The sequence below is a fragment of the Pagrus pagrus genome, assembly GCF_965226575.1.
Source record: "Pagrus pagrus genome assembly, chromosome: 12".
NCBI classification, from domain to species: domain Eukaryota; kingdom Metazoa; phylum Chordata; class Actinopteri; order Spariformes; family Sparidae; genus Pagrus; species Pagrus pagrus.
Window position 1 is genome coordinate 25,276,904 of NC_140196.1, and position 17,626 is coordinate 25,294,529.

The 17,626-nt window shown below is 40.1% G+C and overlaps 1 protein-coding gene across 5 annotated transcripts in view; it reads right to left on the reverse strand.

The window, feature by feature from the left end:
- Window positions 1-17,626, reverse strand: part of astn1 (astrotactin 1) — a 427,741-nt gene that overhangs the window by 46,667 nt on the left and 363,448 nt on the right. For all 5 annotated transcript variants that reach the window (XM_084369247.1, XM_084369246.1, XM_084369245.1 and 2 more), the window contains 3 exons: window positions 6,891-7,168; window positions 5,375-5,508; window positions 4,215-4,366 (listed from right to left, as the gene is read on the reverse strand). In XM_084369247.1, the coding sequence (XP_084225373.1) occupies window positions 4,215-4,366; window positions 5,375-5,508; window positions 6,891-7,168 (564 nt within the window). The remainder of the gene's footprint in view (window positions 1-4,214; window positions 4,367-5,374; window positions 5,509-6,890; window positions 7,169-17,626) is intronic.

The following is a 17,626-nucleotide window of genomic DNA, read 5'->3' on the forward strand; positions in this document are numbered from 1 at the left end:
TAGTCACGCTATCTTGTTTGATATAAGACCATTTGCTTTAAGACTGTTGATCTGACTGAAATATTCCTCTTTCATATCTCTGCATCAACTACTAACTGATACCAACAAAGAGACATCAGCAGGTTATTTTAGCATTTAGGATGTAATCTGCATTTGAGATTGCAGCAGTTCCTGTTGCCTTCCAAAAAAATGATGTTTCTTTCTAAATGTCTGATCATGATTAAGTCTTTCCAAACACTGCAAACTTTCATGTTGTACCAGAATACTGTTCCGATGCCTGAAAGATTGACTTTGTGGCCAGATAAGAAGTTTGTTTGAACTTTAAGTCTAAGTAAACATTATATCAGGGCACTGCAGCCCCGAAATGTTCTCTCAACCACAAACAGTAATGCTGGATACTTGAGCATCCACTGTTTTCATCTCCTCTGTTTATCACTCCGACAGTACAAATTACGGGATGGGACAAACATTTGTTTTGTTAGGCCATGGGACACAGTGGTAATGTTGGGCTGACACCGATGATTTGTTTAAAGGGCACAGGAAGAAATTATGTTACAAAATTCCAAAACAGAAACCGAAAGGTCACATTTGCCATTAAAGTGATATTTCATTGTTCATCGTCAAAATGCTCTACTGCTTTAAAGTTGCAGTTGTCCCCCTGCAGTCACTATCAAGTGATGGCACACGTCCCATTTCTTTATTCCAGCAGGAGCAAAAACACGAAGAGGATAACTAATAATAACAATAAAAAAGAAAAGACAAAGAAAAAAAAAGGTCTTATATCTCCAGTGGCCCCAAATAATATGTGTCATATTATTTGTTGCAGTTGTGTAATTGTGTTTAGAAATACAGGAATATGTACTACTGAAGTACAGCATTACCTGACAAGAGTTGCCTGTAGGTTGGCCCTCCTTTAACACCTGATTATTTGTAAAAATCTGGTTTCAAGATGATACTGCTATAGTGCTTCTACATTAATTCAAATAACCACAGAGTTAAACTGCAAATATACATTATCCAGAATAGGAATACTGTAGCTACACAATGAGCAGTTAGGGAGAGGTAGAGGGAGTTTACAGGGGCCCAGCAGCATATTTTTGCCATGACACAGTGCATAATGATAGAAGAATGATTATTAAACTTTTTTGAAAACTGCTGGAACTGGAAGAGTTGCGTGTGCTTCAGCACTGTAAAGCAGCACACACTTTATAAGCTAAAATACAGACTTTATTTTCTCATACACCCCCACAGATAATATCTAAAAATAAACGATTCAATCAAACTAGTAATTCTTTATCAAATGACTGTTTAACAATATCCATTTACTGCTACAGTCTGTGTTTCAGCTGCAACAAACACCAGACTTTGTATTGCCAACATGTCCATACCTAAGCAACAGAATAGGTCCCATATGGCCATTGGAGAGTACCAGTACTTGGTTAAATTTAGGTAACAACACTTCTTGGTTAGGGTTAGGAAATGATCATGGTTTGGGATAAAATAAGTATATCAGTGACATAAAGTTACATTACGTTACGTAGCTAAAATAACTCACCATGGACTTTCGGTTTCAAACGGGACATGAACAGCAGATTCCTGGGTCAAAGTCCTGCGTTTGTTTGACCCATCTATCCACCCAAAGCTCCTTGATTGCAGACTTTATCACTCTTTATACTACATCACCTGACTTCATACTGTGCTCTACTCATAATTACTACGGTTAGTTGCCTAACAATGAATGTAAATATGGGTCGTGCTAGGATGCTTGCACAAGCAACCTACTGGATGTGTTTTTCGGGTGAGGATGGGTTGGTATTGTGGTCTAGACAGGAGATCAGGTCTACAGTTGTTCCACCATGCTTCATAATTTATGAATGTAATAGGATCAGAACTGAAAAACCAGGCCTGCAGAAACAATTTTCAATAAAAGTGATATTGTAGAACTAAGAGCAAAACAATGTTCTAATATAAAACCAGCTAAATAAATCAGTGTCAATAGGGGCTCTCAGCTTGCACACAGCTGGGTTTACGTGAACTCTCTCTTATCTCTTGGACTGGATGTCACATTTGGCTTCATTTTGGTTGATCCGGGGTTATTCCACCATGCATAACTTGCAGTACAGTATGCTTCATTTTACATTTTTGTCCCTTAAGTATTCAGTGAATGACCAAGACAGCCAGTGACATGTTAGTAAAAACTAAATACAAAGCTACACATATACATATCAGGCTAACGGCCATTACTCATGTCTGTTTTGTCCCTCCAACAGGGAAATATTTAATATTCTCCCTCAGTGTTTTATTCAGTAACATTTCAATAATGTGCAATCTCTGCAAGCTGTAACGGCTAAAGTACAGCTACACAATCGCAGGATCAAGTAGGTTTTACAATTCTGTGAAGCACAGAAAATGCTCTGTGAACATGATTTACATTTATATGCTTTTGCATCACCAACCTATGAAATATATACTGTAATGCTTGTAACATGAGAGGGGAGGAAAGGAAGAGTCAAGTACCTTTCCTTCTCTCATGTATAATGTATATAGAGGTAACACAGCACCATTGACATACAGTATATCCTTCTTCATAGAGATAAGTCAGTGGTAAATGTTTTCAATGTGCAGCTAAAATGAACATTACTATGCCTTAAACATCAGTATAATAGAGCTAATAAAGAAAATGCTCACCTACTTTCCTCTCCCATCTGAATCTGCTGCATTGATTAATGGTCCTCACTGTTGTGGCTAATACAGTTTATTCTCTCATTAAGCCACAACAAACTTTGGTACTCGCAGAGAGCTGTAACAGTCCCCATTATGGATTGGGTCATTACTGCTAAAATAAACTGCCCCTGTTTTGCCAGCTTCCACTCACATAGGTCCAGCCAAATACGCTGTGCACTCGGTTATGGATGACAGAGCTACACACGCTCCTGCTGCTCCTGTGGCTGCTTACATGATTTCCTACTTTTAGTGGAAACACCAGGGGAAAACATACCTTAACAAGCAAGTAACTGAATCCATATGGATTAAACAGTGAAAAACTATAAAAGCCCTTGAAAATGCTTATTAAGGAAAGATGCCTGGAAAAGGGCAAAGAACATAAAAAGTTTAAAACACTTTTGTGTTGATATGTTGTCAATAACTGTGAGAAAACACAGATATAAATGAATATCACTCCTGTTGCTAATTTGTCATTACCAGGATGATATATTGCAATGCTCCTTTTTTGGAACACTAAAAGTAATTAGAGTTTTACATTATAAATGTACATAAATGCATTAAAACGCTGGTTATTTTATGAAATCAGTCCAACCAACAGACTAAATACTGTAAATGAATACTTCAGTACTCCATAAGTAATATTACTGGTGTACACCATCTTGTGGAGGCCTTAACAACTACAACTGAAACCGGCCTATAACAAATGGATTGATGAGTAAACCTTGCCAAAGTTAGGATGTTTAGAAGGCTGCTGTGGCTCTACACCAAAATAATAAGTAAAGCTATACTAAATACATTAGTTTTAGATTAACCACAAGAACTGTTGACTTCATTCATTTCCAGAGGTTAGAGTTCCAAGCTTTTTCTATGACAGCAGCAATATAAGGGGTTCACTAGCAATGTTTTAACTCATTTTGCATAACTGTTAATGCACAGTATCAAGAAATCCCTCCTCCTCACCTTTGGATCAGGATTTCTTACAGGTGGTGGACCAGATAAAACACATTAGGCTTACGGGCCACATGGTGCTGACAAAATAGGGGTTCAAGGTTTGAGCCAACTTAGAATACTGGACACTAGCCAACAGCTGCACATACAAACTGAGACCTACTGGCTTGCTCTTTACCCATGTCTGCATACCCAAAATATCAATGGTCCCACTTGCTGGTTTGGTAAATATATGAAACACAGGGAGTGAGCTGGAGGAGCCTTATGTCAAGTGTTCAAGAGAACGACATCTTCACTTGGTCACTGCGAGTGCATCGTCAAGTCCTTAATCTATAAAGCATAACTAAAGAGTCCAGAATACAAATACTTATGAATTAGCGCTCTGTACCGTCATTTTTTTTTTTTCATTAACCACTTCTAAAACTGGCAAGACTGGTTGCCTGGCAACATTAGCCTTTTATAGCCTACAGTTTTCCAACTGTTGGCCCTTGTTTATCATCACTACCCAAACTCTTGACGTTGACAGTTCTTGACAGACGTACCTGTCTCAACTTTGGAGTGGTCGGTCCTCTCTGTAACCTTCTCCTGGCTGATGAGGTAATCAACAATCCGCACGCCGATTGGTGGCTCAGTGTGGTTCCACTCCATGATGACCAATGAGCTGCTGGGCTCGTAGGTGAATGACAGTTTCAGCCTGGCAACAGAGTGACAGAGATGCAAAAGCAGGCCAGTGAGTGAAAGATGTTGTCAGCAAACTGGTCTCATTACTGTAATTTACAGCTAACATTATCCTTGTGTCTGCAAAACTGCACCCTAATGAAAACATAGTCTGCAATGTCACAAACACTCCTGTCAACAGAAAATATGACCATTTATCTCCTGATGTCTAACTTGGCTTACTCTAGAGCGGCAGCCTGCAGCTATGTGGCATTGGGTGTTTTAATGCCAATCAATCAATACAGCAGCTCATTTCATTGATTAACACAACCAAAACGTACAGGAGATAAAACTGCATCAACACTGTAATCATTGACAGATTGTGAGACAATAAGCACAGGTTCATAAAATGTTCCCACAGAGCCCAGAGGCTAAAGGAGACCACAACTACAAAGGTTGCAGCCTTCATAGTTGTTTTCAGTCTCTTTTTGGTTATTTTGTGTCTCCTTGTTGTCTTTTTGAAATCTCTGTGTAATTGTTTTGTGTCTCTGTCATTGTTTTGCAACTCTCTGCAGTTGTTGAGTGTCTCTTTGTGGTCATTTTGGGCCTGTTTAAAGTTTTGGGCCTCTTTATAGCTGTCTTGCATCTCTTTGTGTTTTATTTCTGCGTATCTTTGATGTCATGTTGTGTTATTATTCTCATTTTGTCTCTCTCTGTAGTTGTTTTGTGTCTCTGTCCTCGTTGTATGTCACTTTGTAGTTTTCTTTGTCTCTTTGTAGATGATATGCTTCTCATTGTAGTTGTTTTGTGGCTCTTTGTTGTGGTTTTACATCTCTTTGTGGTCATTGTGTGTCTGTGCCCTGACCCATTCGGCCTGTGTGCTTGTGCCCAGAAGGCCCATTCAGTAATCAGGCTGTAATATTTTGATGCAAGAGACCACTGCAGCAGGACAGGAGACCTGCCAGTAAAATGATGGATGGTATTTACCACAACCCATTTTAGAGTGATATGTTTGGAGAAAGGTAATACTATTCTGGTTACTAACATTGGTTGGGGAAGTGGGGCACAGGTGGGCAGTCCGTCTGAGCCAAAAGCGCTGGAATCACACCGGCACCAGTCATCGATAACGTCACCTTTCCCCGAACACCACAGCATGCTCATCATCGCCTCCTGAAGAGCCTACAGACAGAGAGAGGAAGAAAAACGAGAAGAGACAGACAAAAACAAACATTAAAACTAAAATTCAAAGCATGTCATATTGGAATATGCAGCATTCAACTTTATCACGTCATCTATTTTATATTATAGTTTTGACTGCAAATGAGGATATTAAAAATCTTCATCTTTCATGTTTTCCAATATTTATGGACATTTTAACCTTTACTAGTGGGGTAAAGTGGACCAATAAGGAAATGAGATGTCATGACATTATGCTTTATGGTCAGTGCCTTAAATCCTTGGTCATTAGGGCGCTATTTAATACTGTACTGTACTGTACTGTAGTACTACTTGATACGTCTGAGTTTTGTGTTAAATATTGTGAACAATTAAATGTGTATGCGATTGATTTGCTTGACCTTAAGTTTAGTTTGGTGAAGTCTATATATTGACCTTCTTCTTCACATGTTGAATATTTCCTGATGAAGACATGTCATTATTGTACTTAACATGTACATCGTGTTTTTGGAGTATCTATTCCGTGTAGGTACATTTTCCTCTCGATATTGCTGTGTTGTTTTTCAAGTAGGTAACCAAAATGAACACAACACTCAAATCTGAGAACAGTTCAAAGAAATCAGCAAAATCTTAATGAGATGGTTGACTAGATACCTAGATATCACTCAATGTATACACCCCTCTAGTGTATATACACCAGCCTATGTATTGTGTCTATACCAGTAGCTACACAGTCAACCACTATTAACTGCCTTTGTCAATACCAGCGGCTGTGTCCGTCTGCCTGAGCTTAAAGATGAAAGCTTGGCACCCTGGGGGGACAGTGCCGTATCGACCTCTCTTCCTGCTGGAGGAGTAGAAGTAGTATTGACGTTCAGTATCGATGGAGTCAAATAAGTTACAGCACAGCACAGCAGATTATGGCACAGCATGCTGCCAGCAGATTAAGGCATGATATTCCAAAAGGACCCTGTTAAGTCTTCTGTTTCTGTCACAGATTTCAAAATGAGGCCTTGAGGTTTTCTGCAGCCACAAACACGTGGAGAGGTGACTCCTGTGAATAGATTGAGATTTAATGATCCATACTAATGCCTGGATTTTTTGTGTATTATTAGCTTCCGTCCTCTCATGTTAAAGTAGCTTAGATGATAAATTAGTGGAAACATTTATGTCCTCCAGATCAAAGTTAAACTGCTGTGAATTTGGGATGATACAGACATTGGGCAATAAACGCTTCCTTTAATCATTCACATGAAAGGTAAGTAAGATAATCCAGTTCAGGAGGATGAGAGGAAATGCAGCCAACAATTTTCAAGGGTGTCACATATACAGTAATGTACTCTGTAAGACCATCCCGTATAGTTAAGGACAAACATTGCACACACCTGATAGGTCTCATTGTTGGACACCAGTTCATAGATGGGAGCCGCCTTGGTGATCTGCAGCAGGACAGGCTCGGACTGCTGCCGCCCTTGCGTCGCCCTCGGGCTCATGTGGCAGAGGTGACAGGAGCGCGGGCACTGGCCTTGGCTGGTGCAGTCCATGCGGACGCCGGCTGCCATGCGCTTTGCGCCCGTGTCTAGCAGACTGGCGATGTATGCTGGGTATGTCAGCGTCCTGGGCTCCTTTTCGCGCTCCTCTGACTCCTCAGAAGGCGAGTTACCTGAGAGGACAGACAGAAGAAAAATGGTTGGCTAGCTCTTTTAAAGAAATTAAATGTATTATAGACAAATATCATGAAAACGCATACAAACAAATGCCCAATTTTGGTCTTATAGAAATAAACTAGATACTTGATACATGTTCTGAGTAATGACATAAGGGAATAAGGGAATGGAAAGAATTGAACTGAGAGATTTTTCTGTTGCCTTTGCAGCAGCATGGCAAAACTACAAAGCATTAATGTGTTCCCACAATCTCCCTTCTGGAGACTTTTGAGCTTTTCTGCATCACAGGCAGAATACATGAGCAGGAGTGTAAATATTTGGGCCACAGCTAGAGCTATGAAGATCTCAGTGTTCCCTCTGGTACAGAAGGTGAACAGGGAGACCTGTACTGAACAATGGAATGTTTACATTGTATTATTGTGTCTATTGCTGTTACAGGCTGTTATTGACAGTGATTTATTCCCTGCTCAGGTTATGGAACTTGATTCAACTCCTAAAAACCATCAACAACAGAGGAAGATACAGTATAAAACAGAAGCATCCAGGGTTTTAGCCTCCTTTTTCGTACACTTAAATAGCTTGCACATAAGTTATTTTAGTATTGCAGAGTTGAACACTGCTTTTTTACCCCACAACACATATTTAGCTAGCTTAGATACTTGGTGATTATTTTTCATCACATTTTATACAAACTGTGTCGGCAAAAATGAATGTTTTTTTTTTTTTAGTTTCATTGTTCCAGATCTAAATGCTGCCCAAAATAAAAACATTATCAGCCCTGGCCTCAAACATCAATGAGAAACAGCATGGAGCCCTCTGACCCCAGAACAGACAGATGTTGCACATTAAAGGTTAGACACATTAGCAGACACAATTGAATGTAGGTCTTCTTACGTAACTGAACAACCTTAAAACTGAAACATGATGACACCCAGGAGAGGCTAAATAAGGGTTGATGTAGTCTTTTCTTTTGGAAACTCATTCAAAGTCTGGCAACAGCATTCACAAAGAATGCTGACAAAAGAAAATAGATTCCATAACTGCAGTCAAACCAAAGAACGGACTCACTCTGATGGAGGAAGAAGCGCTAATGAGGCAATTTTCCTTATATCAAACAGAACAAAATGTTGCTTCATTAATCATTAGATGTCCACAAGATCACCCCTGAGGTTGTGATGCTGGTCATCTAATTTTAGAGAAAGAAAAAGCTCTGTATCATCTGTGCAGCAGTAGGACAATGCTTGTGAATGGCTTGAACCAAAGAAAAGAACAGATTACACTTTCTTTGTATAGTTTTGTACATGCTCCCGATTCCTGAAAAGTCAGCTTTTGCAATAGCGTGTTGGGTTTAACATTTGCATTATGTAAATCAAATATTTCCCAGTGTTATTTTGTCTCAGACAGAGTGCAACATCCATTTGCGAGTGGAACTAGAGAGCAGCGAGAGAGGGAAAAATGCTTAATGCGGAACTTTGACACTATTTTTCTTTTTTAAAAGGGTGAAATTTCTAGATGACCATTTTGGGCTAGGCTGTGAGCAAACACAACCAATTTAAAAGCTCAAGCACCAATTAGGGAATAGGCTTGTTGTGTGAGCTGCCTTTGATGAAATACGACTCAGGTTTATGGGCCATGGGATGATGGGAAAACGGTGTGCACACAAGCTCAGGGACCAACATAAGAAAGAAGGCATAGCGACGGCCATTTTTCTGCATGTATAGATTGAATTATCTCTGTGCATTAATGTTTTCTTTTTCTTCCACATCTTCAAACTGATCTTTTGCATTGTTTTCTTTAATTCATGGTAGCAGATACAATGTATGTCTGCATTTAAAGTACACTATTGTATTTTCTTTTTGTAAGGAACTCCAAGTTCTTCTATTTATGTAAATCAGGTTAAATATATAAATCCTTACACTTAATACCTCTAAACAAACCCAATTTCTCATACACCCACAGTCGCACCCACTCAGCCTTTTTAACACCAAATTCGTTTGCACATTATTTCTCTCACTTAAGAATTTAGGAGAACAAACAACATATCTGCCTGACTTGGTTGATAACAAGCCAGAGAGAGGGAATTAGAATGTCTCCACTGATTGTCACAATCATGTACCTGAATGTGGATGACTGTTATTAAAAAGAGATTAAGTGCTACACTACCAAAATGTTTGTTTTAGTGCTGGTGTTAGTAATTAACACCATATTGATTACACCTCATCCAACACATCGTACACCCAGGCTTCATTGTATCTGACACCTACCAAGTCATTAAGTTTCACAGGTTTTCCAAGGAATGTCATGAATGACAAATTACAGTAAGTGTAATTCAGTTAGATAAAAAGCGATAATGTTTCTGTGGAGTGGAAAAAGAGAAACACTGAAGAAAACACATTTATATATCGGTTAAATGTATATATGAATTTCTTAGGTTGGATGTTTGCATCTCAATTAACTGAAAAATACTCCTCTTATGACCTTAAAAAGGTTTATTTTAAAAGTTAGGAGGTATAAGAAAAGTAAAAGCATTTAAAGCCACTTGCAGATGTTTTAAGTTATTATAATCTCTGTAAAGAATGTAGGTTTTTTAATTTTGTAGTAAAAATCTATAGAATATTCAATCTTTTAGTCCATTTATTTTGGGGGACTTATATTTTTAAACCTATGTTCTAGATTTACACTCCTTTGTGGCAACTACGGCTGTCAAAGTGCTTGTATTTACTCCTGACAGGCTGAGGTTGTAATTCCGACAACTTGTCTAATAACATTACAGAAACAATTTCTACAGTGTGAGACATTTTTGTTAACTAACAGGATCTTTTTGGTAACCTGAAACAAAGTCTCGCTCAAGGAGAAGTCTCGCACTGTAATCCTGCGAGAGGTGAGTTGTTGCAGAGAGGATGGCGGAAACACATGAATGAGTCAGAGCTGGAGAGGAGTTTGAGTTTACTCAGAGGAACGGCTACTTTATTAAGATGGGGCAACAATTCCCACAATGGGGAAATTTGCCACTTACAATGACTACAACGACTTGCTTCCGGTTACAGAAAGGATCTTAGTAATTAACAAAAAGGTCTATCTCCATAGAAGTTGTTCCTGTAATGTTGTCAGACACCTCAGCCTCCCAGTGGCAAAAGTAAGCACTTTTAGTGCTTTAACCTTTGTTGCCCCAAGGATTACGTTGCAGCCATTGCAGCTGTGTTGCACAACCAGCTGAGGTGATCTACTGGACCGATTCCAAAGGTTTTGGTGAATAGGAATCATTTACACACCAAAACATGTTTAAATGAGCTCCAGGTTTAGAAATATTGGAATCCCCCTTTAAAGCTCCTGGGTTGAATATGAATATTAATAGGAAAAAAAGGCATGCCAAACCTTACAGAAAGAAAGGGAGATCCTGAGCCAAGCACACACTGGCACACTGAAACGCTCCCCATGAACCACCAAAAGATATAAAGGAAATAACCAGAACAAAAATGAGAGCCAAGAAAACATGACTACCGGTGCCATGTTCTCAAAACACACAGAATGCTGCCGAGACAGACCATGGTGCACCTGGGCCCTTTATGCAGACTAACAATCAGACCAGACCTAGTACACGTGAATGAAAGGACAACGGCATTCAGAGAAATGTCAGATAGGAGCAGAAGGAACACATACCAACCCAGAAATACCTAAATAAAAGACAAATGAAACCCGGGAATGACCTGGGAAATTAGACAGTCAGGTGTTCTGAATGAAAGTCTCCTTTGATGACACAGCTGCCTCCACATCCAGCTATGAATTGTAAAGCAATAAAAAAGCTATTTTTGTGTACATGTGTATATGCATCTCATAAAATCAGAACATTCCAGGTCTAATGATAACGTTCATTTGTTCTTCCCTTGCTTTGAGTGGTCTCTTTGCATGTGTAATGAATGTTGATCATGCCCCCGATAACGTTAGCATGCAGCTCGAGGGCCTTGTGATTGGGTCATTGAGTCAAATCGACAGATAAGCCCGTACCGATCAAAGGACTTTGATGGTAAATGAGGTCTGATAGAGGGCCGAGTCACATCAGGGGAGAACGGAATCAAACTGTGGACGTCAAACACACATACTGACCCCTCTGCAGCATTAATATATGTGTGTGTGTGCGTGCGTAAAATGTCTAAGTAGAAGCACTCTGCGGGGCATGACGCTGCCTGACTAATCAAAGACAATAAAGAAGAAGACTATGCTTTTGTTTGTAGTGTTTGCAAGAGGGTGGGCAGAAGTGAATAAACAAGGAATAGAAAACACCTGGGAGTTTGAAGACAGCTATCCAGAGCCCAGCTGTGTGATTGGGTATGTGCACAATATATTTGCATTCACAGACTTGTTCATCTGTACGTTGCCAAGAATGTCAATGTCCTTGCACTCCTGACCAGCCAAACTTTAATCTATCCTTGTCAAACTGGCTGACTTCCCGCTCATCAGCACCCATCATTCGATCTTTACTTGCCACCTCCTGGCAGATGGAAATTAAATGTGGCAGTTATATTAGGACAGCTGGGTGCCTTTTAGGGCAAAGAAGATTGGCAATGATTAGTTCAGTTTAGTCTTGGTTTAGTTCAGCGGCGTTCAGTGTCAGCTGGGACCACGGGGATGTTAAAATGGATAAGCAGCCGGGCCTGAGGACACCTGACGACCAAACACAGGCAGTATATCATCACAGAAAATCCTCTCCAATGAACCTCAATGTACCGCCTCTTTTAATTTAGGGACAAAGTATATACAGTATGATAGATTTATTATGTATGTACTCATGGTGAGTCTGTTATTTCTTAGCGAAGCAATGACGCATTTATTCACTTCCAAAACAACCGTTGAACACACTCTTGTTGAATTCAGTACTCTCAGGGGGATTTGCCAGTTGTCTTCACACGAGTTACAGATATGCATTCAGATCACAAAACCAGTCAGTGTGGTGGTGCGACCACCATTTGCCTCATGCAGTGCGACTCATCTTTGCAGAGAGTTGAGCGTGGCCTGTGGAATGTTGGTCCACTCTTCTCAAAAAACTTGAGTGATTGAAAAGCATTTGGCTGCAAGAGCTGGAAAAAAACAGCCTGAGGTTACAGACAGATTACCACACACATTTGGAAATCTCAGGTAAAGTCGGGAGGTAGAAAGAAATCTCAGAAGAGCAGCAAAAGACAGCCAACTGACGGGTGCACCTGAGGTGGAGCTGAAGAATGGTCTGTTTAACCATCTCTTGGAGCTAATTCTTTTCAATCATTCGAGTTTTTCAGTACATATTGTAAGATTCCTTTACACATGCTCAAATCTAATGCACATGTAGGGATACTTGTACTAATTCACAAATCTGAGGATGCATTTAGAGACCTTATGACTTTTCTCCACTTGTGTTTCTACCATTTGAATACTCGTGAAGTACCTGTGGTCAGTCCATTGGCTTTGTGGGCATTTTTTTGTCGCCTTAAATTTGACATTATGACCACCATCATCTTGTTTTTTGGAGCAGACTATATCTGGATGAGAGGGTGGAGCTGGAGGATATCCTGACTAGATCTGACAGAACCCACGGACATGTCGTGATAGCAACTTGTCAATCACAAGATAGCAACACCCTAAAGCATACCCTGCTTTGTTGTCTATTTAACTCTGGGGACCATAATTCACAAAGTGAACATCATTCTGTGTTGAAGAAGACTTGAAACTAGAAACTGAGACCATCAACTCATTAGGAGACTATTTACTGAGGTAATAAATCAGGTGAGAAGAATGTAAATCTAAGGCACTTCTGCACCGACTGCACTTTTCAGACCAGAGATCTCTGTCCACAGTCAATGGTTCCTATTACTACTACTACACAACATGTAAGCATTTACTATTATCCTGTAGTTGTCACCTGCTGGTCATGCAGGCTTGCTTTCAACACCAGATTTCTTCCTATGCTCTCTAGTCTGATTTGCTTTTTCATTAATATTCTAAGCTGGGGATCTCAGACAGGGACACGGGAATATCAGGACATTGTTACACTGAGATCCTTGCTGTGACTTTTGAATTGCCATTCTTCGTTCCTATTATTTTGTGTCTTGGATTTTGGTCAAGAGTCGTTCTCGACTCACCCAGTGGTGGAGTGGTGGAGAATCAACCTCCTGAGGTGGGTCACTGCTTAATGAGCGTCCACTTATTTCCTGATGAGCTGCTTTACAGTTTTATGAAATTCAATTTATGTGATTAAGCTTGTATTTGGTGGCACGCAGCGTGTCCATCACTGGTCTTTTTAATGCTTAACTGACTGCATTCTTCAAGTACTGTGAAATAAAAAAGTTGCTAGTGCAGGAGAAAATGAAAATGTGGCCTTTAAATGTACCTGTTTAGTTTGCATAAATCTAGTTGTACTGTGCTGTACTCGTCTTCCCAGTGTGAGCTACTTTATCAAATATTCATGCTTTGCAATTTTGTGTGTATTTTTCCGTCACAGAGAAAATAGAAGAGCACCGTGCTCTTCTTTGAACTTTGCTTAACGTCTTGTCTCTTTTTCATCATTCTCACACATTTCACATTTCCTCTTTCTGATTTCTCTCTCACTCTCTGTCTTAACCAGTATAAAGTACAATCGCACCTTTTTTCAAAATGCAAATACATGTGTGGTAGGTGTGAGGCCGGAAAGCTGTAATATTATATTCCTATTCTGCATCCCTCCACCAAAACAAGAACACCAATCTCTCTTCTCTCACATTTTCTGACACATTCTCCGCTTCTGCATTCTCACTTTAACTCTCTTTTGCTCACTTTCTCATTTCCGCCTTTTTTCTTCCGTCAGTTTAGCTCTCTTATAGTCCAAAGGGTGCGTTCGCACAGTTATCTGAGCATGTAAACTGCTGTCAAATTCAACCCACACACACCTGCTTTTTGCGGAGCCTAATGACAAGCAGTATAGCGCTTTGAAGGGGGTAAATCTTGCACACACATATGCAAGCACACACACACAAAGCTCATTAAATGTAATCTGTGTTTGACAGAGACAGACGTCTCACAGCAGGAAGTGATGACAGGACAAAATACAGTAATAGAACCTCCATATCCTCCTTCGTACCGACTCCCAGAAATGCAATTTCCAACTTTCTCTGGCCACTACCTTATTTGATTTATTTCTGACCACAACGGGTTGAGCCCAGAGTAGCTTTGTGAGCTCATGTGAGTGTGTGATACTTTTATGCTTGTGTAAACATATTTCCGTTTTAGCAGTGCTGAGAGTGATTTAGGTCCTTACATCTTCAGGGGTAAACTGGTGCTTTGATCTGGGGTTAGCATTGGAGTTAGGTTTACTTGTAGGTTGAGATTAAAGCTCCACAAATCAATACATTTTATATGAACAACTGCTTAATGATTACCTGGGATGTGAGGCTTCACTCAAGGTGATGATCCCACTGTTGCTGTTCTTCTCAGCTTAAAGTGACTTTTAATTCCATTTTTCTCAAATCCTATTTATATAGCCCCAAATCACAATTTGCCTCAGAGGGCTTTGCAATCTGTGCAGCATACGTCACACTGTGCCACCTAAAAACCCCTTTAAAGGTCCAGTGTGTAGATTTAGTGACTTCAAGCAGTGTGGCTGCAGATTACAACCAACTAATCACTCCTCGTCTCACCCTCCCCTAAGTTGGTGGTGCAACAACACAACTCTGACAAAAAGCCCATTCCTGCATTCATATTATTGAAGGTTTCTGATGATTTTACACTATGATAATGTAAATATGAATATTTTATTTCATATCTGACCATCCTGCACACTTTTAACTGGAAAAAAATAGAAGAAACCTCAGGAAGAGCCACAGAGGAGGAAACCTAGCCTACAAAATCACAGAATACAAATTATGATGGAATGATTTATGTCGATAATAAAATACATCATCAAATATTTGGTTTTATGCTAACTACGCTCTTGTTAATCGTGTTTTCAGCAGTAGCAGCAGTTAGCTGTTTTCAGGAACATGAATGCAAACATTTTTAGTGAAAGCTTTTTAAAGCAAAGAGAGATTCTAATAGACCAGCTGTGTCTTGGCCAGTACCAAATGTCGGACAAAGTTAGCGTCTTGGTCAAGAGAATGTATCAAGACAACAGTTTTTGTTTTACATCACTAATTTATAGGCATTGGGAAGTACTTCTACATATGAAAACAAAAAAAAAACAAAAAAGGTGTAAAGCCTATGTGTGGCTTTGTGGGGGAACTGCATTAAGAATGAAAAATTGACTCATGTGATGTCACTTGAGTCACCATCAATTTGGCTCTGAAGAATACAAGTTTGAAAATGAAAGAAACCTGTTGGCATGGAATTCAAAAGAAGGGACTGGACTGCAGCTCGTTCCTTGTTTTTGCTTAAAGCTAACAAATGCAGGCAAAATTAACAACTACCAACATAACACAAGCTACATCTCAGACTGGACTGTTGGCCGTTTGGTTGCAGTGTGGGTATCGTGGGCGTAAAGTTTAGACAAGGAAGATGAATGTGTGAAATAAACAGGACAGGAGCGCTAGTTCTGCTGCATTGATTTCAATGCTTTGTGTGGATCCAACATCATTAAAGTATGTATATACATATTATAGGAATGCAATGCTTCAATCAATCATTAGAGTACTCCTCTAACACTGTAGTCATGGTTGGGTTAATGTTTTAAGAACTTTGTCGCAACAGAAGGCTTGGACGTGGCCTGAAAACCAATCTATGATACCAGCTGAGACCTAACAGGCTTCACTAAACTGTAGACACAGGACAGATGCATGATGGGAATCTCGCAGTATGAGCATGCATTAGTCTATGTGTTTATCCATGGACTGGTGTGTGCCTGTCTGCGTGTGTGTGTGTTTGTGTTGGTATGAAGCTGGGGATTTGGGGTGGCTTTGACCCGTGCTGTAACAAGTGGAATGACTCATCATCTCTATAGCACACAACAGATGGAGCTCAGAGCTATTCAGATTCAGATAATACCTCTCCATCCACCCCTTCCTCCCACTCTCACCAGTGACAGAAAACTCCTGTTCATCCGCCAGTGACTGACTCAAGTCAGTCCTCCTGTTTACAGAAATATGCTCTCAAGTCTATAAATGTTTATGGGTATGAGAGAGAAGAGGGGAAAGAGAAAGCTCTACTTAACATGTGATCCTCAGATGTTGTTTGTGTTAATATATTACAGCCTTTCGGAGTGAAAGCACTCATTTCCTGTCTTTTGCGAGCCCGCAAATCCTCTCCATTATATATCCTTTCATCAGACCCCTTTATGGAACGATGACTCATTAAATCATCATTCATCTTCATGATCAAAGCGCAGTGATTTTAGCCTCTGACACCATCAGCCTCATTTTTAACAGAAGCTTTTAAACTAAATGCCTAACTCGACACCTCCGTGCTCCTGCGTCTCCCTGTGTGAACCCTTTTCTCCTCCATCCTGTGTGGAATAATACCGTTTGCTGTGTCTCCACAGACTTCGGTAATTGAGAAGTATCCGCTTTCAGCCACTAGATGGTGCTAGTGGATCACTGACAGGGCAGAATGAATTGGAAACAGGAGATATGAATGTACATGCTCCACTGTTCAGCAGATAAAAGCAGGGCAAATCATACGTAACCTTTTAAATGTGCTTGCCCGAGATGAACATTATATGGTTATGGAACGTAATCATGAGCTCCTGCTGATCTGAGAATGGTGGAAATCAAAGGAGGCAGTATAGCTTAGTGAATGGGAACGCAGTGAGATGGAAAACTGCATTAAAAAGGGGGAGTTTCGGAGGGATCACGCTTATTGTATGTGGGGGGGAAAAATGCTAAACAGAATTAGAAGCAGCAGAGGAAACTGAATGAGACACAGATAAACAATACTGTGGGTATGCTGTGTGTCTGTCTGTGTGATACATTCTGAACTGCAAACCTGCGAAATGGAATACATCAGAGTGCTTAAACAAATCTGTGTGACAGGCAAATCTTCTTAGATGTGTTGTGCAGTTTTTGCTGTGTGTGTGCGTGTGTGCTTGTTTGAAGCGACACCTTCCCAGGAAGCCACATGCAGCTTGTACCTGATATTTCACGGCAGCAGGTCGAAGCTCTGCCCGTATCCGGCTAAAGAAAATTGTAAATAAAAAGTATGCGTCTTTCCCTCGGCTGCGAAGCCACGCTGAGATTTGGTGCGATTGCTTCTGAGGATATGAGCAAAAAAAAAAAAAAAGGCGAGGCATTGTGTTTGTGCTTGTAAAAAGGGAGGGATGGGCACCAGCAGTGTGAATTTGTATGTTTTTGTGAATGTGAGGAACTGATAAGTTGAGATGACAGACAGAGGGAGAAATGTGAATGTCTAGTGTGGGAGGGTTGCATTAGCATGTTTATGCTCCGCAGTGTAATAACACTTGAACTCCCCTGTGAATCCATGTCAGCAGCACAATCAACCACTTCAACAAGGCAATCTGCACC